Genomic DNA, 27,790 nt, shown 5'->3' on the forward strand with positions numbered 1-27,790 from the left:
TTTCCTTGGCATGTTTGTTTTTGAATTTTGAATTTGCAAACCTATGGAAAAATAAGGATTAGGAAATAGGAATTTAGGATTACAAATTACAATTTAGCATTTACAAAATTACAAGTTACAAATTTACAAAATCCCAAGTTACCCAACCAAATGGCAAATGCCAAAAAACAATGAAAATCAAAAAACATAAACAATGTTTAAAAAAAATGAAAAAAAAAATAAAAAATTGGTTCCCATAGTCATACCAAGTTACCCATCCCAAATCAATGAAAAATTACAAAAAAATCTTTAAAAACAATGAACATTGAAAACAAATGGCGCCCATATGAAATTTCTCAACCAAAAACAATGAAAAACAAAGTTTATAACAAGGAAAACAAAAAAAATTTAATCTACATACCGTTTTTATGGACAAATTGGTGATCTTGTCTTGGATTTCTCCTAAAACCACTTGGATTCGCTCCCAAACCCTTCAGCTCTCCTCCACAAGGCGTCTCCTCCTCCTTCGCGCGGCAAAAGTCAGAAATGACTAATAAAAAATCCATTTTCATAACTTAAAGCCCGCTGCCCCGCGCCACGGCGCTTTTTTCAATAAAAATCGCGATTTTTTCGAAAAAATCGTTATAAAAAAAAGCCCGCGATTTTTTGGGATAAAAATCGCGATTTAAGCGGGATAGTGATAAAATCGCGATTTTATCGCGATTTTAACAACACTGATATTGACAATGTGACATCTAGGGTTTTGCAATACAATTTGAGCAAAATTAGAGATATGTGTTGGCAATTGTGTAGTCTGATTGGTCATTGTGTTTGAGGAGAACTAGGCTTTGTGACACATGGAGCAAGATCACTGTATGCATGGATAGTTTTTGAAGTGGGAATTTACATGCTAGGGTTTGATGTGTACATTGTGCAACAGTCAAATTAAGCAGAGTTGAGTAGTGATGCTACTAGGATTTGACAGGGATTTACATACTAAGCAGAAGCAACAAAGTTTGTATTCTAGTTCTTTTGTATTGATTTAGAGCACAGGTGGATCCAGTTTGAAAATTGTGAAACGTGATCTGTCGGCTGATCAGGGTGGCAGGGTGGTGCAAGGCAGGAGAGTGGAGTCTCCTTCAGGTTGGAGCCTGAGAACACTTCAGGGAGGCAGGGTGGTGCTAGGGCATGTTGTAGCCTATACAAGGCATTAGAGTGTTTGTCTAATAACACTTGGTAAACAAGGTGTTGGAGCCCGAAAACTAGGGCATTGGAGCACCCTTCTGGTTGCAACTGGTAAATAGGGCGTAGGAGCGTCATACATGTTGGAGCCTCCTTCAGTTGGAGTTGAAAACTTGATGTAAATCTTTTTAAAGACACATATTAAGAAGCCTTCGGTGGTTTTTGTCCCGGAGGGGTTTCCACCTAAAAATCTATCTACTATTTCTATTATTCTGCATTGTTTTTTTCGCTGGGGAAAAATCGTAATTTTCTATTAATTGGAAAATTACATGTTGTAGATGCCTAACAGGCATATGCAGTAAGTTAGGTCGTAGCCTTCAAAAATATAGGTTTGTACAAAATTACCCTCAGGGGGTATACAATGACTGTTCAGATAAAAAAATATATACAATATATATAAAACATAGAGTTCTGATGGTATTTGCAAGTAAATAATTGTAATTAGGGCCTATCGGCCCTCTGATATAGCTGATCGATATATGGCTTGTGGTAGTACTGGAAGTGTTCTGCCTCCCATTGCTCTTGTATTAGCCATAAACCCCTGGGTTGGATTGTGGCCTCCTTGGATAGATGGTCGACAGTCTGATTGCGTTCCCTGTAAATGTGGTGACAAGAAATATAATCAAATTGAGATTTTAAAAACATGGCTTCATCCAATATATTCCTGAGAGAGTGAACATGACATGCAGATGTATTATTGAACCAATTTATAATGATTTTGGAATCCCCGAATATCTGTAGTTGTCTGCAATCATGTGCCAATGCAAAATGAAGCAAATGTCTAAGAGTGATGAGTTCAGCAAAATTATTTGTACCAACCCCCAACCCCATCTGAATGCGATAAAAATGACTGTTCGTTAGGTGTAATAATATGCGCCCCCCTACATCCTTGTTCTTGTGCAAATCCATCAAAAAAAGCCCAAGGGTGATTCCGGTTTATAACTTCAGGTATCACAACTCGGACAGAAGGTGTAATATCATCATCAGGAATTTCATGGAAGGCATTGATAATTTGAGCAACTGATATAGGCCATCAGATGTCTTTGTCTCTAAATATGATTCCATTCCTGTTTAACCAAATAGACCAGCATATAAGCAGAGGGAGATTGCGGTTTTTTTGGTTTGAGGACTCAACCCACCAAAGGTTCCAAGCATCCATTATATTTTGACCATTCCATCGCTGAGTGATGGCCAGAGAGGAGAGAACTTGTTCCCAAATATTGCTAACAGTAGGGAAAAAGAGGAAGAGATGTTCATTCGATTCCTCGGCCTGTTGGCATAATACACACCAAGTGGGGCCATAAAATGATCTTTTCTTCAGATTTTCCCCAGTGGGTGATTTATTCATTAATACATTCCACATAAACAATCTGGTCCGAGGGGGTGCTTTGAGTTTCCAAATAGATCGCCACGACCCACAAACATAGGTGGCTTGTGTGAAGCATGGATGATCAGGTATCCTTCTTTTGGGAGAATAAGAGCTGTGCAGTTGATCTAGGTGGATATTGGTGGCCACCTGCCAATTCCACTTGGACCCCCACATTGCTTCTTTCAGTTTTTCAGTTTCCTTAATTGTAGCACAGTTTACTATTTTTAGCAGTTTTTCGGGTCTTAAACTTCCGGAGCCATTTTGAGGCCTTAAACAACGTTTTTTTGGAAATCTACTGCCAATGGTTCGCTATCTAAAATCGTCTTTTCTGTCGTAGTCCTCGGAGAGATCTTTCCAACGGGTTATCATGCGTGTCAAACGGAGATAATATGACCAAGTCATGACCCCGGGAAGTTGGCTGTCCAACTCACCCCAACGGGGCCCATAAACTCTTGGTGTTACATCTCCTCGGGTTAGGGTTTTGGTTGTTTAGGGTTTTCTCTTATTGTTCAATAATAAAAAGGCCCTTGAGCCTCATTGTAAGGCAGTTCAGAGGCATGTAGCTGCCACATCTCTTCTCAGAGATAAGCTACCATCGCCCTAGCTGGTTTATTTCCATTTTTATTTGTAAGCATATTTCAGTATTTTACATTAATGAAATGAAGTATTATTTCCACTGCATCTCTGTGTTTATGGTTATCTTTGTAATTCGTTGCGTCCCTGTTTAAATCCAGATCAGTAGTATCAGAGCGGTCTGTTTTTTTTTTTTTTTTTTTTTTTTTTTTTTATATATTTTGTATCTGTTTTTCTTTGCATGCCCCAATGAGGTCGGGATATAAGTAGTTAGGGCTTGAACTGGTCGAACCTTTGCAAGACCAGCCTCGCAAATCCCGACGAACTCCCATGGCGGATGAAAAGAAAGACGAGGGGGCAGGAGATCCTATCAAAATCTTGCTCGAAGAAGCCCTTGAGCGACAAAGGAACGCGATGATGGACAACTTTGCCCAGATCCTTCAGCAGCTGCCCAGGGGCGACGCATCGACTTCCAATAGCTACTCTGGAAACGCCACACCATTTAAGGTACAAGCTAATTTGAAATCCCCATATTCGAGGGTCAAATAGACGCAGATGCTGTCGATAAATGGTTAAATCTGCTAGAGGGTTATTTTTCTGTTCATGATTTTTCCAGTCGGGAAAAGATTATTTTCGCTCTTCTCAAAGCAGCCCCCCACGTCAAGGACTGGTGGGAAACCTACTGCAAGTAGAAGGATGAAAGTACAGGCTCACTATTTTCAGTTGCACCCACTTGGAATTCATTCCGGGATGCCATCAAGGAGCAGTACTACCCTGTCGGAAGCTATGAGGATCAATACATAAAGTGGACCATGCTGTGGCAGGGAAGGGACCAAGACGTACCAGAGTTTACCAATATTTTCCATATCCTTCGCACAAAGTTGGGTATCAAGGATTTGGAGCAACATTTGGTACTCAAATACCGCGGTTGCCTGCACAAGTACATCCAGGAAGAAATAGAATTCTTGAACATCTCCTCACTCAGCACGACATACCGATATGCCGTTAAGGTCGAGCAAAAGTTTAAACAAAAAAAGTGAGACTTTGGATCTGCGAATCCGAAGCAAGGGAAAGGTGCCCCCAAACCGCAGAACAAAGGAAAAAGCCAAGGCGGGGCGGCCCAAGACAACCCGCCAAAGCTGCAAGCAAAGAACAACGTCGTGAAGCCGAAAAAGGACACGGGAAAGTGGTGTGAGTTCCATAAGAGCTCCACTCACAACACAAGTGAGTGTCGGGCCAAGCAGTCACTGGTGGCCGAGCTAAAGGTTTCAGAATCAGATGCATGTTCCAACTCTGAGTCAGAACCCGACAAGGGGAATGACAAAGGGAAGCAGATTATCGATGCGGAGCCCAATGCCACCGTTGCCACCACGAAGATCCAGAAGGAGGAACCCGAAGATCCAGAGGAGGAGGAGCGTCTCTTCCACTCCTAGATGTGGGTAAAGGGATCCCCGCTACAGTTCATTGTCGACAGCGGGAGCCAAAAGAACCTCATTTCGGCAGAGGTCGTGAAGCAGCTGGGCTTACTGACCACAACACATCCACAACCGTACACCATCGGGTGGCTTCACCAAGGACAGGATCTTCGTGTGAGCCAGCAGTGTCGCCTTCCATACAACATCAAGCCCTTCACGGATGAGGTATTGTGTGACATTGCTCCCCTTGAATTTTGTGATGTATTATTAGGACAACCATACTTGTGGAAGCGACATGTTGTGTATGAATCAAGGCCCCGTGCTGTTATTGTTACTTTGGGAAATAAGTTGTATAGGATACCGGAGGTAGCACCGCCTACCGTCATCTCTTTGGTTACTGCAAAACAATGCAGTAAGCTCATTTCCAAAACCGGGAAATTTGTTTTCTTGATGATATGCCCTCAAGGAAAGAAGAAGACGGTGGCCACGACCTCCAGACAGGGCCCCTTCGCACGACAACTACAGATGGACAAGGTTGTGGAGGAGTATGAGGACATCTTCACCTCCCCCGCAGGGGTTCCTCTGCACTGTCAGGTCAAGCACTCCATCGATCTGACCCCAAGTGCGCCGCTACCCAATGGACCAATCTATCGGTGCTCCGTTCTGGAGAACGATGAAATCAAGAGGCAGATTCAGGAGCTGCTGTAGAAAGGTCACATCCGTCCGAGTTCATCGCCCTGTGGGAGCCCGATTGTGTTGGTATAGAAGAAGAATGGGACTTGGAGACTCTGTATTGACTATCGGGTGCTGAACAAGATTACTGTTCGTAATAGGTACCCGATCCCACACATTATTGACCTCCTTGACCAACTAAAGGGGGAAAAATATTTCAGCAAGATCGATTTGAAGTCAGGATATCACCAGGTACCAATCGAACCCTCCGATGTGTGGAACACTGCCTTCAAAGCCAAGGAGGGCCTTTTCAAATGGTTGGTTATGCCTTTCGGATTGACAAATGCTCCTGCAACCTTCATGAGGCTAATGGATGACATCTTGCGGCCATTCACCAACTCATTTGTAGTGGTATACTTGGATGACATCCTGATCTTCAGCGAGAGTTGGGAAGAGCACCTCCACCACATCCAACAGGTTCTCCAAACATTGCGGCAACACAAGTTATGTGCCAATTTGGAGAAATGCACTTTTGGCATGACCCAGGTTCAGTATCTGGGATACATTATTGATGAACAGGGGGTGCATGTGGATCCAGCCAAGATCCAAGTCATTCGGATTGGCCATCTCCAACCACTCTGACAGAGCTCCGCAGCTTTCTAGGTCTTGCCAACTTCTATCGTAGGTTCGTGTTGGGATTTTCTCATATCACTTGGCCCTTGAGTCAAGTTACCAAGGGATGAGCGAAAGCAAAATTCTTTTGGTCTGGATCTCAACAGAAGGCATTCACAGAGTTGAAAGATCGCCTCTGCTCGGCACCAGTGCTCTCATTACCAGACTTGCAACAACCATTTGAGGTCGAGACAGATGCCTCTGACTATGCTATTAGGGCAGTCCTTACTCAACACGGGCATCCAGTGGCATATCACAATAAGACACTTTCAGACAAAATTCGGAAGTATCCCACTTATGACAAAGAGATGTGTTCCATTGTGCAGGCCTGTTGACAATGGAAGCATTACATTTTGGGGAAGGAAACGGTCATCCACATAGACCACCGACCCCTACAGTTCATACAGTGGCAAGGGAAATTGCAGAATGATCGCTATCATAAGTGGTCCACATACCTGCAACAGTTCCATTTGAATATCAAGTATAAGAAGGGCAGCACCAATTATGTCGCAGATTTCCTCAGTTGACCACCGATCATGGCGTTAACCACTGTGCTCAACTCTTTTGGGCACAAGACTTCTGATTGGCCACTTCTCTACAAAAGTGACCCAGAATTTGGCCACACATACCAGACACTCTTGGAGGGTCAGCATGTTCCAGATTTTCACCTCCATGATGCCCTGTTATGCCACCTGGGTCACCTTTGTGTTCCTTCAAACGAGCGTGCCAAGATGATTTGGGAAGCACACTACAGTTGGGCTGCTAGGCATTTCGGGGTTGAGAGAACAGTGGCAGTACTGCAGAAGTATTTCTATTGGCCGAATCTTCGACAGGATGTCGGGAAGTACATCAGATCATGCACTGCTTGTGCCATTGCCAAAACAACCATCAAGAAGCAAAGCCTCTATACCCCGCTGCCTACCCCTAGTCGACCTTGGGAATCCATCTCCATGGATTATATGTCAGGCCTTCCTTCCACTAATCATGGAAACGACTGCATTTTTGTGGTCGTCGATAGGTTCTTGAAGATGGCCATTATGGCAGCCTGCAAGAAGAATATCACAACCGAAGCCACTGCTAAACTCTTCTTTGAATGAGTGTGGGTACACTTTGGGATCTCACAGTCTATCATCTCAGATCGGGACAACAGGTTCCTCAGTACATTTTGGTCCAGTCTTTGGTCGATGCTAGACACCAAATTCACTAAGTCCACAACCTTCCATCCTCAAACTGATGGACAGACAGAGGTTGTTAACAGGATGATCGTACACATTCTGCGCATGTACAACTCAAAGCATCCATGCACATGGGACGAGAGCCTCCCCTCTGTTCAGCACAACTACAACCAGGCTCTCCACAGCTTGACTGGCCATAGCCCTTTTCAGGTGGGCTTGGGATTCCAGCCACTATGTCCCATTGATGTGGCCATGCCATTTGCAGCTACTCATGTCCAGTCCGGAACAAATAAGGCAAACAACTTCATTGAGCACATCCAACATATTCGCTAGCAGGTCCATGACATTTTGGAGAAATCAAATGCCAAGTACAAGCAGCGACATGATCAACATCGGGTGCCACACAAGTTTCAAGTGGGCGACAAGGTTTGGTTGCATTTGCAAAAGGAACGCCTTACCGGAGCCTATCGGAAACTTAGACCACTCTGATATGGTCCTTACACCATTACCAAGGCCGTGGGAGACAATGCATTTGAGCTTAGCATTCCCCCATTCCTTGGCCTGCATCCAGTGTTCAATGTGGACCGCCTTTGGCCATACTTTCCACCATTACTAGACACATCCGACATTGTAGAATAACTCACACCCACAGAGTTAAATCCAGATTGCATGGAACGAGCTGCAACTGATCGAATCATGGACACACAGATCAAGCACACTTGTCAGCAGAATATCCAACTGCATCGAGTTGTCAAAGCAGGCCAACTCTTTCACCAGGGCAAGTGGCTCACCAGGGACCAAGTTCAGCAGAAGTTTCCTCATCTCATGGAGGAACTCAATGCAATGGGGACCATTGCTTCCTAAGGGGGGAGGAATGATCTAGGTGGATATTGGTGGCCACCCGCCAATTCCACTTGGACCCCCACCATTGCTTCTTTCAGTTTTTCAGTTTCCTTAATTGTAGCATAGTTTACTATTTTTAGCAGTTTTTCGGGTCCTAAACTTCCGGAGCCGTTTTGAGGCCCTAAATGACGTTTTTTTTGGAAATCTACCGCCAACAATTTTTTGTCTAAAATCGTCTTTTTCGTTGTAGTCCTCGGAGAGATCTTTCCAACGGGTTATCATGCACGTCAAATGAAGATAATATGACCAAGTCACGACCCCGGGAAGTTGGCTGTCCAACTCACCCCAACGGGGCCCATAAACTCTTGGTGTTACATCTCCTCGGGTTAGGGTTTTGGTTGTTTAGGGTTTGCTCTTATTGTTCAATAATAAAAAGGCCCTTGAGCCTCATTGTAAGGCAGTTCAGAGGCATGTAGCCGCCACATCTCTTCTCAGAGATAAACTACCATCGCCCTAGCTGGTTTATTTCCATTTCTATTTGTAAGCATATTTCAGTATTTTACATTAATGAAATGAAGTATTATTTCCGCTTGCATCTCTGTGTTTATGGTTATTTCTGTAATTCGTTGCGTTCCTATTTAAATTCGGATTAGCGCTGCTGGTGCCCAAATGAGCTCGTCATCTTCCTCTGTAATTCGGACATGAGATTCGGTCAATGTTGCAATATATCCCTCCCAATCCTGGGTCCACTAAGCTGGAATTTCCAGCTGGTTCGTGGATTTCCAAGCCTGTGCAAATATAGTGGAGTTCTCCGAGTCCGCAATATTGGCAATCATGGCTATGCCCCTGTCCTTAAGAAAATTAATAAGATCAAGGGGTAGACGATACATATTGCCACAACCAGTCCATGGATCCATATCAATGCGCACAGATGTGCCAACTTTAATACGCCATACAAGGCCATCTCTGATAGTGGGTAGAGTAAGAAGAACAACCCTCCAGATTGTCGAAATACCATTCCTGTGCCATGATGGAAGACGTATCCATTCCATGATATGTAGAGGCCATATGTATTTATAATGAACAACCTCTGTCCAGAGGCTATGAGAGTTAAGGATGAGCCATCCCATCTTTGTTGCTAGTGCATGAGCGAATGAAGGTAGATCTTTTAATCCCCATCCTCCCCATTTTTTAGGAAGTGCGATGTGACTCCATCCCACCCAGGCAAAAGTCTTCCCTTCCTTGTATCCATTCCAAAGGAATCTGCAACAATGTTTTTGGATCCGAGATAGTATTCCTTTGGGAATCCATGCCAAAGACATCCAATAAACTGGGGTTGCTTCCAGGACCTATTTAATAAGTACTAATCACCCTGCTCTGGATAAGAACCTATGGCTCTAGTTGTGAAGTCTTTTTTCTACCTTGGCCACAAGCCAGATCTAATCTGCAATTTTATAACAGTGTGGTTTGATGCGGAAACCAAGATATTTAAGGCCTTCATCCAATATATGTATTGGAAATGGGAATTTCTGAAGGGAAAACGGAATTTCTTGTGGGGAGTATGCTAAGAAAGTAATAGTGTACTTCATCCAATTCGATTCCATTCCGATAGCAGCGCAGAAGAGTAACAATAGCTCATAAAATACATAGAAGTCCTCGATACCCACATTGAGGAAGATGAGTACATCATCAACAAAAAGAAGATGGGATATAGTGCAATGGTCAGTTATCTTGAGTCCCCGAAGTCATCCTTCTCGTCTTCTTTGCAATATCAATCTGAGGGGGAATCTTAAATGAGTATGGAGAATTCTAATATAAAGCCAGCTAACCCGATCAAAAGCCTTGGAGAGGTCGATTTTGGGAATGGATCCTTTTAAATGCTTCGTCTTAATGGAGTGTAGAGCCTCCTGAGCAATCCCAATGGCATCATGAATTTGTCTATTATGTAGGAAGGCAAATTGCTCAAGTGAAATATGGGCAGAAATGATGGGCTTGATACGGTTGGCAATGATCTTGGCAATAATCTTGTAGAGATAGTTGCAGAGGGAGATGGGCCTAAAATCATTGAAAGAAAGTGGGGAGTCCACTTTGGGAATGAGAGAAATGAAAGTGGAGTTGATAGCCTCATACATACAACTAGTTGACCTGCATTCCTCCACAACCTTTAGAAGGTCCTGTCCAATGATTTCAAAAAAGGCTAGATAGAATTCCACAGACCATCCATCTGGACCAGGGCTTTTATCCTTTTTGAACCATTTTAAAGTGCTTTCCAGTTCCCCCATGGATACAGGCTTAATAAGGTCATCTGTCGCATCCTGGTCTACGAATCGAGGGAAAAGCCCAACAATTCAGACTATTTTAGCAAGTGTGGCCCCGGGAGGAGACTTGAAGAGCTGTTGGAAATGGGATGAGCCAAGATGGGCTAGTTGGTGAAAGGTGTGAGCAGTCTGTCCATTTTCAGTAGGCATCTTCCATATAGTGTTACTAGCTCGTCTCCCCTTCGCGAAAGTAAGAAAGAATTTAGTATTGTCATCCCCAACCTGCAACCAAATAGCCCTACTCCTTAGGCGCCAAGTCTCCTCTCATTCTTTAAGAATTTTAGTCCTCTGAGCCTCTAAGTCAGTGAGAATATTTTTAGCTTCAGCAGTGAAGAATCCTCGTCCCTGCTCATCCATCAGATCAACCAACTTGTTCTCAATGATGCTAAGAGACTAATCATCCCGATCTCGTTTGATTTTTTCCCATTGGATAGATAAGCTCTTAAGTTCAATAAGATTGCGACAAAAACCTTCTGCTATGGATCTCCCCTGAGATGGTGGATGAGCTTGCCGTAAATCAGTTACCATTTTGATATAATTTGGGTCCATCAACCAAGTGGAGTTGAATTTAAATGGTGCTCTTGGTTTCTGAAATGGACCCGACAGCTCCAGAAAGATGGGAGAGTGGTCAAAGATACCACCAGATCCCACCCATTGACGATAATTTGTCAGGGTCCTTACCAAGTGCTCCTTGATTAAGAATCGATCCAATCGTCTTGCTAGAGATGCATCACCAATTCTTCTGTTACACCAAGTTGGTTGCATCTTATTAATAGGAATATCAATCAAATGGTGTTGCTCCAGAAGTTGCTCCATGGAGTCTGATAGGGGATCCACCTGAGCATTATGTCCCCAAGATTCCATATGGCCAATTGAGAAATTTAGATCCCCTCCCAGAATAAGATTGTCAGAGTTAGTCAGAGATAAGTTGAGTAAATGGTTCCAGAAGTCAGCCCTGTTAAGACAGGGAGCATAAACATTGATAATTTTGAAATCCATACCCAACTCCGATGAGTAAATGTCCATGCCAATAAAACCAGAACCCCCCCAGGATGAGATGATCTTGATAGTGCGGGGATTGATGCCAAGAGCTATTCTCCCAGATCGACCATTGACATCAAGCGCATGGAAAGTCCAACCTGGCTTCAGAGAGTGCATAACAGAGATGACCTGCTCAACCATCCCAAGGGTTTCTTGTAAATAAATAATGTCGATCAACTCAAAATCCAGTAGTCTTTTAAGGGCTAATTTTTTAGCAGGGCTAGCCAACCTTTGCAATTAAAATAGATCCACTTCATGGATGAGACCGGGGGAGGGTGTTCGATGCTCTAAGAACCCTGTCAAGTGTAGATTGTCTGCCTGGGGCCACGTTCGCCTCGGCTTAGATGATAGCTTTAGAGATATAGGAATACCGCCCCCTAAGGAGCTTGGCGATTTTAGGAGGGGAAATCATGCCAATCCCCGAAGGCTCGGGAGGGTGTGTAACCCGAGAGCGAAGATTGTAGGAGTGAGAGTGGCTAGAGGAGATCAGAGGATCAGGAGAAGTAGATGAAACAATCAATCTAGGAATAGAGGGAGGGGTGGTCGAGTAGAAAGGGGGAGGGTGATCCAAAGGACAAGTGAGAGCCGTGGAGGATAAGCTAGCAATGGATGCAAATGCAACATGCAGATGCTATGTAGAACAAGATATAGATAAAGAAGGAGTAGAGCAAAGAGGTGGAGGAATACCCGAAGAGAGAGCGACCGCAACAGTAGCCCGAGATTTCGTCAGGGGCTGAGAAGGAGGCTGAGGAGAGGCTGATGAAGTCATTTGAGCAGAGCATCCAACCGGTGGCTTCGGACGAGTAGATCGAGGAGGTTGTCCTTCTGCAGGTGCTGATGCCACAGGACCAGGAACATCCGAGACTTTGGAGGGGGAGGATGCAGTATTAACCAGGGGACAGTCCTTGTAGAGATGTCTGACCTTATGACATCTTCTGCATCTAAATGGCACCCCCTCATAATCTAGTGATTGGATGCGGGTGAACCTTCTCCAATGTAGAGTGATCTACTCCTCCAGACCTTCCCTGGTGTCCAGGTATACCAGTATATGGGCCATTGATTTATTGCCAGAAGTAATGAATGACTTGTCATAATCCAAGAAGCGCCCAATGCGTTTCCAATACGGGTGAATATATTTTCAGACTAGAAGTGCAGGGGGAGTTAGGGGAGTCGGACCCAGAGTGGTCCAGCACCCAGTTGTTCCCGCTCGGGATTGAAAAGTGGACTCCATCTCTTAAGTAGCACTACAACCAGTTCAATGTGTCAATACCGAGAGAGAACCGATGAGGTGTATTCCTTCCTTTGGAAACTAAGGGCAAACCATCCCCTTGCCAGAGTAGTTACAGATGGAAGCTCTCTGAGCATGTTACCCCAAATCTCCATGACCTAGAGGCGAAGGCGAGCGGTTGAATACATTCAAACTCTAACTCTGCCCACCAAAACCTTGTTCGCGATATCCACAACCTCACCCATTTGAACAACTTTACCGAAACAGAGGGAGAGGTCCTTATGGGGAAGCCTTGACACACTTGGGCTTCTTGGCTTTGCCGGTACGAGGTGCCGTCGGGTGGTCCTGTAAGGGGTCCCGAGAACCCGAGTTAGCCTCCAACACACTAGGGTTACAGGACCGAGGGTTTACGGCCAGAACATCAAAACAACTAGACGATAGGGATGACTGCCCAGGGTCAGCAGTAGGGAGATGAAAGGGGGAAGAATCTGGGAGATGGGGAAGGGGGTCTGCTGCAGAGTCTAACCCTACCAACGAGGGGGGGGGCAGATGTGGATGGATGGTAGGAAGAGGCCGGAGGCGGAAAATCAAAGGACGGGGAAGGTGAAATGCAGGAAGCGAGAAGGTGAAGAGTGGCCAAAGAGAGAGGAGGGCAGTCAAGACTCGATGAAGCGATGGAGAGAGCAGAAAACGATATGCAGTCGTGGACTGGGATCCGAACGGACAGACGGCGATCTCGACCACAATGGAGTTTGAGAGAGCGGGGACCCAAAACCGACACTTCCGGCAAACTGCTAGGATGAGACTAGATGGGCTCGTAGGGATTCAAATCCACCGAATAATCAACAACTTCCTCTTCCATCGTTGACATACTGCAGTCAAGAACATACCGTAGAGAGCTGACAGCGAACTGCAATCCGTCACGGTGAGGATGCCACGCTGCAGTGTGAACACAGATAGCAACAGTGGTAATTGTAGTGTATGGGGCTCACGAATGAAACCCTAGCCGAAACCCTGTGGAGCTATAGATCAGAGTTCAATCCTCCTAGTGGAAGCTGATATTACCATTTTGCATTGTTGAATGGTGTTTATGAATGATTATGATTATTTGATGCTAATAACAATTAATGCTTTGTGAAGTTAAAAATATACTAATTCATAAAAAACATTGACTTATACCCCCCTCTCAGTATTTCTAACTTGATAAGCGCTTGAGAGAAAATCGATGTGGGTTCTTCCACTTCTATCTGCTTGAGAGTTGGTACAACCAAAAACTTCCCTAAACGCTCAAGATCTGATTCAAAAGATTATAGATCTCTACACACTTCAAAATATTTTGTTAGATCCACAAGGGATTGGACTACACAATGAAAAAGAAGACTAGGGGTTCAACCAAAAACCCACTAGCGCTTCTAGATCTAGAGTGGTCCTCCAATCCAGAAAATTACACAAGATACCTTGTATAAATTAATCCAAAAATGGCATATGAAACTAACAAATTATAGATCAAATTGTGTTAGAGCATTAAGCAAAAATAAACCATAAAAATATTACCATAGAAGTGAAAGAATAACACCACAAAGCATGTGCCCCCAAAGTCTTTCTTTATTAGATAAGAAAATACAAAAATCTTGCAGAGCTTCGCTTAGCCAAGTACCTCGATTTTATTTACATCTTACAAATCAGAGAGAGAAAGCTCTCTTAAATAGAAAAAATTCCTCTCCAAGTGATCCCAAGCTAGGACGTCTTGATCCCAAGGAAGAAATGACTAGATTTTTCCAAAAAATTCATAGCCCTTGATAAGCATACGCAGATCTCGATGAGGGATAGTCGTTTGCTTGTAGGGTTGGCTGGGTGGAGTGATAAATCCATGTTGGAGTGGTTTGGACCACTCAAAAAATATTCTCCATCTTTTTCCTCGAAAATATCTCATTCAAATCAACCAACTTTGGACCATCTCTTCAAAAATTTGATTTGTTGGGACATTAACTTCTTCCTTGGACCATTGAATTTTTTCTTGGTGATTTTCTTGCTTGATTTGTGGAGATTCCATCACTTTTTGACTTAACTTTATTTCTTGGGAAAGTCCACTTCATTTTTTTACTATTTTCCACTTGGAGAGAATTTTTATTTTTCTTCCCATTTTTATTTTCCAGCTAATTATTTTCCAGTTTTTGCCAGAAATTGGAAAAAATGGGTTTTGAGGGGTAAATACATATTTTTTGACCCTTAAAGTGTGTCTAAATAGAAATTTGAGGTGTAGAGGTCTAATTTTGAGTACTCATACCCTCTACAACTTCTATAAGCAACACTTATTACATTATATATCAAATTTACATAGAAAATTCCCGTCTAGTAGGAAATTTTGACAATTAAAAATTAACACCTAAATGCAACCAAATTCTGCGAAACTTTAGAGATGATCGAGTATGGCAATATATATATTGACTCTAGACACTAGGACTCACCTAAGACTTTACCATCAAGCCGCAATCTAGCTTTGGGGTAAATCTAGGAGAAAACCTTAACTGATTATAAGTGTTGAAAAACACAAATAATGAGCTAAGGAAAAAAACGTCCTGGAGTGAGCTGACTTGTTAGTAAAGTCCTAACCTACCTAGGCCTTTTACATGACTCTTTTTCATCATACTAGAATAATTTTTACATTATCCCCATAGGGTTACGGAATCTGGACAATAGAATGATGAGAGAAAGAAGATGAATTCTTGAATTCTGACATGATCTGTCGATGTTGGGACGCTCTCAATTGTGCTTTGATCATGGAGTCTTCGACAAGCCTTCAAATGCAATTTGAGTGGTTAACAGGTTTGGTCCTGATAGCACTGGTGGTAAGCCCTCCAGGCTCAGCTTAGTAAAGGGTATGGTTCCTTGGCCCTCATTGAGGACATTGCTTCCAAGGATGGTTTCAGGACATCTCAACTAAACTCTAACTCATAGTGGCAATTATTAGACCCACATATCTTATGGCTTTGAGTTCTGGGGACTGAGCTTGTTGTAGAAAAATTGGACTAGGTTAGAGAAAGTATAGATGTTGCTTCTTAGGCCCATCATTAGATGTAAGCTGAGAGTTTTGTAGCTCGTCATTTATGCAAAGTTTAGTGTCCACCCCTTCTACCTCAAGGTCATTTTTTGTTGGGTTTCTTTGCTTCAAAGACTCTGACCCCTTATAGACTCTGCCTTCGAGAGGGAGAGGTATCCCTACCTTGCACTTTTCTCCTTCGGGGATCTCTCTTCAAATCCTTTCTCAAGTCGAGCATAAGGTTGGTTCTCATAGATGTTTCGGCTTCTCTAGTTGATTACTATCTCCCTAGAGCACTTTACCTTGTTTGAATTCTCCTTTAATGTGTCGAGCCATCTCTTGCGGATTAGATAGGTATTGAATCAGGTGATCGAAGAGGATATCTATAGTTTATACACTCAGGACACTTGGATGTCGCCTTCAACAAGCTCGAGCTTGAAGATGTCCTTGTTCCTAGTGCACATTTTGGAGCTGTGGGATGGCATCTGTTGAAAATTCAATAGGGCAACGATTATGATTAATTCTCTTTACTTGATAACTGCTTGTGATTCCTTTTTACTTATTAGCTTTGTTCATTATTATTATATGTGTGAAGCATCAAATAACTACCAAAACAAGAAGAACAATGACACAGTATATAGGCTGCAAGCCAGGGTCAAAACCTATCCTCTTGAGAGGAAAACCCTTAAATATCTTCTCTTCCATATAGATTCTTCAATTGACGAATTCCATGACCTTAAGACTGAGACCAATACCCTCCAAGACCAAGACCAACCTCTTTGGATGATGTGCCAACTTCGATCTAGCCAAACCCATGCAAATCTCTTCCAATAACACCTTTTCGACTTCCTGCTGCAAGATTTTCAACCTCCTACTGCAGATCTGAAATTTCGGCCCCCCAACAACTGCTGTTGCCCCACGTGGGAACTTCGATCTTCTTCTAGAGCTCTCTTCTGGCCTTCGCTTGCATTTCACTGACTTTTGGAGCTTGAGAGAGACCCTTGGTGACCTTCGCTTGACCTCTTTGCCTTCTTTTCTACAAGATCGAACTTGAAGATGGATGTAACAAACTAAATTTATATAAAAATAAACACAAATAATGTAAAAAAACAACAAATAAGATTAATGATTAATTAGTTAGCAATTAATGAAACCCATGCTCCAAAAATAATAATAATAATTTTTTTTCATTTTATAATTTACAAGAATCAAAAATATATTTCATACTCATGAAGGCTGAACCTAGTTACATATTTTTCAACAACATCTTCATTCAGCCCCCTCATATGCGTAGGCATTATATGCATTCGCTCAGTATCCATTTGGGATAACTTTGGGTTGGCTGCCGTCGACTCCAGATAGAGACAAATCACCATATACCACGATTTGATAGGGTTAGCTAGGTGTGCTACCTTCAAGAGCCAGAGATGAAGATGCGTATTATTTTTTGGTGTCTCCTATACTATGAGTTCAAAGGATGCTATCACTACCTGTACATGGATTTACTGGGCTCCCTCTCTACTTCTTTTGGCACTAGGAACTAAGGTATTTATCCTTCTTGATCAAGGAGATCTTCTGCGAGACGTCTTAGCTTTTGCATGCCATGCCCCGTTCTAGGATGAATAGACTAATCAATGCATACTTGTTGATTTGTCAAATCATAGCAATTAACGATTGACAGAGCTCCAAAGTGCATTGGGCAGTAGAATGGTGAGACCTCGGGTTTCTTCTCAACCTCCCCCTTTGGGTGGCCAATTGATATTATTGAGACTAGTTTGGTAGCACAGGTTTGTACATCAAGCCACAAGTTCTGAAAGCATTAGGGAGATCAACTCGAAATGGACTCAAAGTAGAGCACTTGCCTGCCCATTAGACTACTTCCCAAACCCAAAGGAGCAGGTAGAGATCCATTCGGAGAATCCTTCTTTCAACCTTGGATGCTAGGAGTATCCCTTGCTTGTACATTTCCCCCACGATCATATTGCCAAACCCCCGATGGTTCAAAAGGACTTTGATAGTGAGCCAGTGCTGTGTTCACCTCCCTCGTCCTTGGTCATCACACTCAGTAGACATTGACATCATCAGCCTCATAATCCGATCTCTTTCTCTCACTCTCTCTTTCTTGGTAGGTTCTTGAGTTGTCCGAACTCACAATGTTTTGTATCACCGTACTTTTGTTATGTTTTTCTACATATGTTCTGATGTTGTGTAGGTTTCTTTCTTATATGTGTTTTGACATTTCGAGGAGTTGCATTTGCACTCCCACATTGTTTTCATACTGGTTGTACCCTTCAGTCCGATTGACCTACTTTTGTGGTCATTTGTCAGACATTAATATAATTGTCTCTCTAGTGCACTTGTTTTTTCGGTTGACTCTCTCTCCAGTGTTGCACTCTTGGTGAATTTCTCCTCAAGTGTCATACTGACCCAGTGCTGGTTTGTTCTTATCTTTGTTGCAGAATTTGGGTTTTTGATAGTTCCGACTGATTCTCTAGCTATTTCTTGTGAATATCAAGATGTGTCTTGTTTTGTCAGGGAATTACTACATCAATATTAGCCGGCATTTTATCTTGTTAGGATATAGAAAGATTAGAGACTGTTTTTTTGAGGCTCAATGCCTTCTTTTGAATGGGGCAATATTTATTATAGCTGAAAATCAATATTATAGTGGGATGCCTTTGTGTACCAGATAATATGAGAATCAGGTAATAAACTTGAATGAAATGTGTGTTTAATTGCATAGAATTTGTGGATTTATAGACATGCACTTTATGTATTCAAAATTGGTGTTCGCTGCATATACTCAGGTCTGTACTTTACCATCTTTTAGTTCTAAATATATAAACCAATGAATAATCAGGATGGAACATATTACATGTAATAACCTCTAGTTTTAACCTTTCTATGCCAGCAACATACAATCTACCCGCTTAAAGAGAAAGAACATGGATGATTGTGATAATATCATCCAAACTGCTTTTAAATTACTGTGTTGACCTGTCATTGCATTAATAACTTAATGATAAAAGTGAAAGCTGAAACCAGGTTATGTTTTTCATAACCATAGCCTATGTGGTGTATTACACAAGTATTTGGCCTTTGCAGGTATGTGCATAGCTATCAAAGTTATCTGTGGAACCATGCAGCCAGTGCAAGGGTCGAAAAATATGGCAAGTTTCAGAACTTTTTTTGACTTTGCATACAGATAAGGTAGTTGCATGGTGTTAAAGTTTAAATCCTTCACATGAAGATTTAAGTATTGTTGGTTGCGACTGCCTTTTATGTTAAGACATGTTCACTTGAATAAATTCATAACAGCTATTGATTTTAATACCTTTTGGTTTTTCTAAATCACATTAGTATATAAGGGTGATAAGTACCATTGTATTGGAAATTTATTATCAGTTGTTTAGGTACTTCAGTGAAAGTGTTATCAACTTATCAGTGTTTAGTATAATGTGTTCTAAAATATCACTTAATGAGTTTGAATTCAACAAAGAAATCTCAATAGAGTAGATGTAACTATGTCTAACATAAGAGGGATAGACAACTGAAATCCATAAAGGGCGAAATATATATAAAAAATTAATACTTTTTTCTCTTTCCAGGTTACAATGTTTGAACGCCTGAGTACTTTCCCTCATTTCGAGAATGGTACCTAGGGTAAACCTTAGAATCTTCAGGGCACAATGCTGATCAACAACAAGGCTAGAAGACATTAACATTAAGATCTCATCATGGCACTTGCATAATTGAACCTAGGTGGGCAGTGTTGTCGCACAGATTGTCATGACAACGCTCAGACCGGGGGCTGTCACTCTGATCCCCGATCTCACCGTTAAAGCCTGTCTCCCGCGGCTAAGGGGGGTAGACCCTATGGGAAAATGAATGACCAACTGTAAAAAAGTTGGGTTGGGAGACACGAGGGGAAACAAGCACTTAATTGATTTTTATTAAGTTAATAGACCAGTGCCTTTTGAAATAAATGATTAAATGATTATTTATCAAACACTGTAAAAATATGAACTCATCAACAATCGTTTACCATCAAACAACTCAAACAAAGCTTAACTTTTACCAAATGCGAGATAATCAATAAATGTTCAATGGCTTAATGATACTCCAGCAATTAAAATTTCGAAAGATAAAGTGCTTTAAACAACCACGTAAGATGCTAACCAGAGATTACATTCATGTAGTTAATCTTCAAATGAACATTTAAGCATGTTAAAAATGATAAACATTAATTCCCACATCAAAATTTTAGTCTCAACAGAAAAGATAAAACATAACAAATTCCTGAGCCAAGACTCAAACTGGCAATATATATATATATATATATATATATTTTATTTATATTTTTCAAATAAAACAAACTTAAAGACTAAATGAAACTTTAAATAAAAAATATAGATAACATTAAAATCTAAACTAAAATGAATCACAATCTAAAGTAAAAGAAAAGAAACTCTATATGCTTTTTTGTAATTTTTTTTCTTGAAACAAAATAAAACTCAAATCTAAATAAACAAAAAAAAGTCTAACTTTCTTTTTGTTATATTTTTTATTTAAAAGAAACCACACTATAATTGAAACTAAATGAAATTTAATAAAAAAAAAAATTCAAAATCAAAATCAAAACCTAAAATCTAAAACTCAAACTTTTACGTGAAAACAGAAATTAAATTTTTTTCCTTTTGAAACATAACTAAAAAGCAAACATATCTAAATAAGAAATAACAATCTAATCTAAAATCTAGAATATACATCGGAGCACCTAAGTTAAAATAAAAATTTAAAAGAAAGTCAAATTCTTTTTATTTTAAATATTTTTTTATTTTTTATGATTTTTGGATTTACTTTAAAATTAAAACAAAGCTAAACGTTAAACATTCTAAATATTAAAAATAGAACTAAAAAAATCTAAAACATAGCCCAACCAAAATCAGAACTTATTTATTTTTTTGTACTTTTTGATTTATTAAAAAAAAATAAAACATAACTAAAACTAAATGTAACTATATATGAAGACTATAAGCTAAACTAAATGCAATCTAATATATATAAAACGTAAAATTTATAAAGTCCAAAATTTAAACTAACACTAACAAAACATGAACGCTGACTAAATACAATTCAAAACCAAAACAAAAAAAATATATCATAACAAAACAAAACCTACGCTAAACTTTAGCAACGCATATTGAAATTTTTTTTCTTTTTGTTTTTGTTTTTTGCTGTGGTGTTTTCAACGTGTGCAGGCGTAAGGGATATGAAAATTTGTTTGACGCAGGAACCACGCAGATCTGGCAGCAATGGTAGATTGCGTTTGCAGCTTGAAGGGGATGAACGACGGATTTTGTATGCTGTAGAGGAGGTGCGGTTTCTGTTGCAAGTTAGAGGCGGAAAGGGTTTGGAGAGGCTGCGGGAGCTGCAAATCGATGCACAGGTCAGCGTGAGGGAGCTGACTGAGGATGGATGCAGAAGAGAGGATGACGGCCTTGATTGCTGAGAGAGAAAAAAAAATCGATCAAGGAAGAAGTTTGATGGACGGCGGGAGAAAAGCGTTGAAGATTGCTGCTGTTGTAAAGAGCTGTGTGATGGCAGCAAAAAGAAGAGAAAACACAGAGCAGAATAAAGACTGCGTGGTGGGCAAGAAGGAAAACGCAGGAAAAGGCCACGATTTTTTTATGAATGGATTCGTTTGCAGGTTTAGTGGGCATTCAAAAGAAAATGCAAGAGCAGAACTAGCGGCTACAATGCTGGATGGAAGGATCTGCTGCGTAGGAGTTAACACGCAGAGAAGAAATTGCGTGGGCAATGTGAAGGATAGAGTTTTTCTTATTTTGCTTGCCGTACAGGTTGAGAGCAATGAAGAAATGAAACAGAAAAAGCTTGTGGTAGCAGCATGGGATGGGCTGCATGGTTTGGCAGCAATGAGAATACAACACGCAGATGCAGGGGAAGCGTTGAGAGCTATGACTGTGTGAGAAAATTGAGATTATATGCAACTGCGTGAATAAACACAGCTTGCCTTAGAACCTCTGAAAACTCCTCAACCATTGAAATGAAACCCAGGAACTCAAAAAAAATTTCCACAAAAATTTCCGGATCTGAAGTTTGAAACCCTTGAACATCAAAATGGAGACCCTACAAAAACTAATTTCTGGGCCAGATCTTACCCTCCAGGGCTTAGATCTGGTTTCCCACAAAATTTCTTCTCAGACTTGCAACCTGTAAAAAAAAAAAAAACACCCAGAGAATATATATATGCAAAGATTAAACCCAAAATTTAACTAAATAATTACAGTTTTCACAGATCAACGACTCTAAACAGCCAGATTTATCAGTAATCCACAGAAATATTTTCAAAATATCATATTTACTATGAGATACTTCAGAAATCTTTCATGCAACTCAAAAATAAACTCTAAATGATAAACCCAGAATCAAAACTGGCTGGGCTCTACAAGAGAGTGCTTTGCGGGCGTTGGCTGGTTCAGCTGAGAACTTCCCCAAACGCCCACTAATTTTCTCAATAAGGGTTTCCTGCACAGCTCACTTCAACCATCAATAAAGAGAGAAAAACAGTACTAGATCCAAGATCCAATGGAGATACCTGCCATTATTTTAGAAATTCTAATACTATTCAAACCTTAGTAAGTGAACAAGATATCTGTGTTCAACAATACTCTACATCAAGCTATTACTAATGGCTGAAAATAAAATTATGAAGTAATAAAACAGCTCACAGCACTTCAAGAGAGTAACACTAGCAAGATTTCCACCCCAAAGTCTTTCTTTATTTGCAGCAGAAAAAGTTTACAAGAGAGCTTTCTTCAGCACAAGACTCACAGATCGAATCTGATCTCAAATGACCCCTAGCACCCTATTTAAAGGAAAAATTCCCAACGGCTAATTCGAGTGATCCATGTCAAAGTGATTTCGACCGTCGATGAAGATTAAGATATCTTTTAATCTCATTCGTCGAATTTTTAAATGCATTTTAATATATTAAAAATTGAAATTTTGCATTTATTTACTCAAAAAATTTGACTTATTATTATTTAATTATTTTTATATTTTATATATATATATTTTTATATTTTTATTTTTAATTATTTATATCTTTTATTTTTTATTGTTTTTTTATTTTTACTTTTAAATGGATCCTCGAACTTAGCCTTTGGAAAAATCACCTAGTACTTGGGACTTATGAGGGGATTAAAACATTTCTTAACCTTCGAGACAATTTACATCATGACTTTTACAATTTTACATCCGAAGGGGGAAAACCCATTTGACATAGACCCTCATAGATCACCCAGTTCTGTGACCAACTATAATCTAGCAAATCAACGCACTAGGATTCCCCTAAGATTCTAATGACAAAATTCATTCTAGCTTTGGGGTTAGGCTGAAGGAAAACTCTGTCGATCATGGATCGGTGAGACAAAAAACCTTCCGGAACGTAGATTATCACTAGAAAATTAGGTCCACCTAGGCAATTTTCATACATGACTCAGCTCTGCTAAGATTATTTACAATTCACACATGCAGACTGGGTTTACAACATAATATGATAAGGTCGACGATGACTGTCGAATGGCACGGACACGTCAATCAAGCGCTACCCTTTTGCGAAGAAAAGGGGGTGTACTGCTAAGGGTAGTTGACACGTAGTGGTCAACATCTGGCTCCACTTGGGGACACGTTGCTGCACTGTAGGAATGTGAGAATCCAGAATCTACACCCATGCAACACACAACAAAACATAAGTAGCGTCCATCCAAAAATCATCATATAACATTAAGCACAGGAAAGATATAAGCTCTTCATTTATTAACTAATCTAACAACATGAAAAAGTAAATCTAATCCTAAAACAGAAATGAAAATGCTGAAAAAACAAGGAGTAGGGTTAGAAATACAATACAAAGGATGCCCCATGGCATCAAATGTGTTCAATATAGTGTATACTGAGCATTTGCCTGCTTTCAGGCAAATCTGTCGGCTGCTTGTCGGATGTGCCATGTCCAATTCTGCATATGGTAGGACTTTTTCCTATCCGAAAATCAAGCTGCTCGCGGCCGTCTAATGCATCAAATCTTCTTCTCGTTCTCTTTCTTTTGCGTTTTTTCTTTGTGGCAGGCTGTATCACTGATGACGTGGAACTTTCTGCTTCAAAGCTCTCAGATGAAGTATGTAAGATGTGCGTGACATGTCTTTCTTCATCCTGCATCTGCCCTGTCAAGGATGATGGACCAATCTCACAGGTGCCATGAGTTATAACTTGATCTTCTATGGCCGGTGGATTAACCATGTGAGCATCAACCTTATTATTAATTTCCCTTTTATCTAGGTCACCTTCAATTATCCACTTTTCAATGGAACAAAGGACCCAATAACAAGATGGAGCTTGTTGCAACAGATAAGGAGGCTCCTGATCTATTGATGTTCCCTGGTTTCTTTCATCCTCTGACCATTGTTGAAATTTCTGAACTTGTATTTTAATGGCATCTATCTGACTAGAGTGTTCAACCTTCATAGCACTGATTTCCCTGGCATGGTCTTCTTCCATGGTCAATAACTTATTCTGAAGACATATCTGATTAGCTTCCATATCTTTTATTACTTTATCGTCCTTTTCCTTTATGGTCATCAAGCAATACTGTATAGAGTTTATCTCTTCCTTATGATTTGCTTGCATGGCAGCCAACTGATTATTATGATCGAACGTCATGATAGTCATTTCTTCATCCATAGTTAATAACTTGTTTTGCATAGAATTAATTTCCCTATCATGATCAGCTTTCATGGTCGTCATATTTTCCTCTAAGCCTGATAACTTGCTTTGCATAAAACTAATTTCTGTGTCATGATTAGTCTTCATGGCCTCAATTTCCTTAGCATGTTGATTTTGCATGATCTCCATCTCCCTATTACATTTTTCCAGGTGGGTGCATAAAGTTCTCACATCATTGGCGTAATTAGTTTGATTTATCTCCATATTTCTTACCAGCAACATTAGTTCTTTTATAATTTGCTTTTGATCTTCTTTTTCATTGTCATTTGTCCCAGCTTTTCCACTATCATCAGTTTGATCTGCAATGGTACAGGTGGATGGCACATTTTGATATGAAGAATTGTCTTGGAATCTTTCACCAACAGCTGAACCTTTCATAAGATTACTTTCATTCTGTTGCACAATTTTAGGGGCACTAGACGAGCTATCTAGATCACCATATCTATCTTTAAAAACATTGACAATGTCTTGTAAAGAAGTGAAAGAATCCTTAGGATAATTGTTAAACCAATTCAAAGCATCACCCTCTAAAGAAAAGACAAAAAGACGCATTTTGACATCTTCATGATTATACTGAGGGGGTCTACAATATATGATCATTATACGAGTAAACAAGCCTAGATGTCTTTTAACAACGACTGAATCACCACTTGAGAACAAAGGTAATTTAGAAATGGCCACTTTTGGAATATCATGGAGATCATCAGTAAAATGACATGGTTTAAACGAATAATCCATGATGAATAACGAGGGACCAAATGGATGATAGAAAGAGATCTCTGTTCAAGAAAATCAAGAGATGAAAGAATTGGAGTCGCCACTTGAACAATGAATCTAATTCTAGGATCCAAAAAGCAACAAACAAGCTGATATGAGAGAGGCTTCTTTGTCTGGGAGAAATAAGTGAAAAGAAATGGAGTCGCCACCCAGACAAGAAATGAACCGAAGAGTAGGTACTGATATGACGAAAGATAAGATCCAAATGATGCCAAAAAAATTGAATCTGCCAACTCAAATGAGAGATGAGAAAAATGAAAGAATGATGAGAAATGAGAAGATAAATGTCGTTGAAACGCCGAGAATAAAATGTCCCCAGCAACGGCGCCAAAAAATGTTGTCACACAGATTGTCATGACAACGCTCAGACAGGGGGCTGTCACTCTGATCCCTGATCTCTCCGTTAAAGCCTGTCTCCCGCGGCTAAGGGGGGTAGACCCTATGGGAAAATGAATGACCAACTGTGAAACAGTTGGGTTGGGAGACACGAGGGGAAACAAGCACTTAATTGATTTTTATTAAGTTAATAGACCAGTGCCTTATGAAATAAATGATTAAACGATTATTTATCAAATGCTGTAGAAATATGAACTCATCAACAATCGTTTACCATCAAACAACTCAAACAAAGCTTAACTTTTACCAAATGCGAGATAATCAATAAATGCTCAATGGCTTAATGATACTCCAGCAATTAAAATTTCGAAAGATAAAGTGCTTTAAACAACCACGTAAAATGCTAACCAGAGATCACATTCATGTAGTTAATCTTCAAATGAACATTTAAGCATGTTAAAAATGATAAACATTAATTCCCACATCAAAATTTTAGCCTCAGCAGAAAAGATAAAACATAACAAATTCCTGAGCCAAGACTCAAACTGGCAATATATATATATATATATATATATATATATATATATATATATATATATTTCAAATAAAACAAACTTAAAGACTAAATGAAACTTTAAATAAAAAATATAGATAACATTAAAATCTAAACTAAAATGAATCAAAATCTAAAGTAAAAGAAAAGAAACTCTTTATGCTTTTTTGTATTTTTTTTGAAACAAAATAAAACTCAAATCTAAATAAACAAAAAAAAAGTCTAACTTTTTTTTTTGGTTATATTTTTTTATTTAAAAGAAATCAGACTATAATTTAAACTAAATGAAATTTAATAAAAAAAAATAAAAATTCAAAATCAAAATCAAAACCTAAAATCTAAAACTCAAACTTTTATGTGAAAACAAAAATTTAAAATTTTTCCTTTTGAAACATAACTAAAAGGCAAACATATCTAAATAAGAAATAACAATCTAATCTAAAATCTAGAATATACATCGGAGCACCTAAGTTAAAATAAAAATTTAAATGAAAGTCAAATTCTTTTTATTTTAAATATTTTTTATTTTTTTATGATTTTTGGATTTAATTTAAAATTAAAACAAAGCTAAACGTTAAACATTCTAAATATTAAAAATAAAACTAAAAAAATCTAAAACATAACCTAACCAAAATCACAACTTATTTATTTTTTGTACTTTTTGATTTATTAAAAAGAAATAAAACATAACTAAAACTAAATGTAACTATATATGAAGACTATAAGCTAAACTAAAATGCAATCTAATATATATAAAAAGTAAAATTTATAAAGTCCAAAATTTAAACTAACACTAACAAAACATGAACGCTGACTAAATACAATTCAAAACCAAAACAAAAAAAATATATCATAACAAAAGAAACAAAACCTATGCTAAACTTTAGCAACTCATATTGAATTTTTTTTTCTTTGTTTTTGTTTTTTGCTGTGGTGTTTTCAACGTGTGCAGGTGTAAGGGATATGAAAATTTGTTTGACGCAGGAACCACACATATCTGGCAGCAATGGAAGATTGCGTTTGCAGCTTGAAGGGGATGAACGACGGATTTTGTATGCTGCGGAGGAGGTGCGGTTTCTGTTGCAAGTTAGAGGCGGAAAGGGTTTGGAGAGGCTGCGGGAGCTGCCAATCGATGCACAGGTCAGCGTGAGGGAGCTCACTGAGGATGGACGCAGAAGAGAGGATGACGGCCTTGACTGCTGAGAGAGAAAAAAAAAATCGATCAAGGAAGAAGTTTGCTGGACGGCGGGAGAAAAGCGTTGAAGATTGCTGCTATTGTAAAGAGTTGCGTGATGGCAGCAAAAAGAAGAGAAAACGTAGAGCAGAATAAAGACTGCGTGGTGGGAAAGAGGGAAAATGCAGGAAAAGGCCACGATTTTTTTATGAATGGATTCGTTTGCAGGTTTAGTGGGCATTCAAAAGAAAATGCAAGAGCAGAACTAGCAGCTGCAATACTGGACGACAACATCTGCTGCGTAGGAGTTAACACGCAGAGAAGAAATTGCGTGGGCAATGTGAAGGATAGAGTTTTTCTTATTTTGCTTGCCATACAGGTTGAGAGCAATGAAGAAATGAAATAGAAAAAGCTTGTGGTAGCAGCGTGGGATGGGCTGCATGGTTTGGCAGCAATGAGAATACAACACGCAGATGCAGGGGAAGCGTTGAGAGCTGTGACTGTGTGAGAAAATTGAGATTATATGCAGCTGCATGAATAAACACAGCTTGCCTTAGAACCTGTGAAAACTCCTCAAC

The 27,790-nt window shown here is 39.9% G+C and overlaps 1 protein-coding gene across 1 annotated transcript in view; it reads left to right on the top strand.

Moving 5' to 3' along the window:
• The window catches only part of LOC149211035 (multisubstrate pseudouridine synthase 7-like), a 361,532-nt gene that overhangs the window by 188,856 nt on the left and 144,886 nt on the right, over positions 1 to 27,790 (top strand). The window contains exon 14 of the mRNA XM_089396877.1: positions 18,673 to 18,737. Coding sequence (XP_089253003.1) covers positions 18,673 to 18,737 — 65 coding nt within the window. The remainder of the gene's footprint in view (positions 1 to 18,672; positions 18,738 to 27,790) is intronic.

This window comes from Pinus tabuliformis, chromosome 1_2, assembly GCF_031772625.1.
Source record: "Pinus tabuliformis cultivar Carrire ecotype Pingquan chromosome 1_2, CPIR1, whole genome shotgun sequence".
NCBI classification, from domain to species: Eukaryota; Viridiplantae; Streptophyta; class Pinopsida; order Pinales; family Pinaceae; genus Pinus; species Pinus tabuliformis.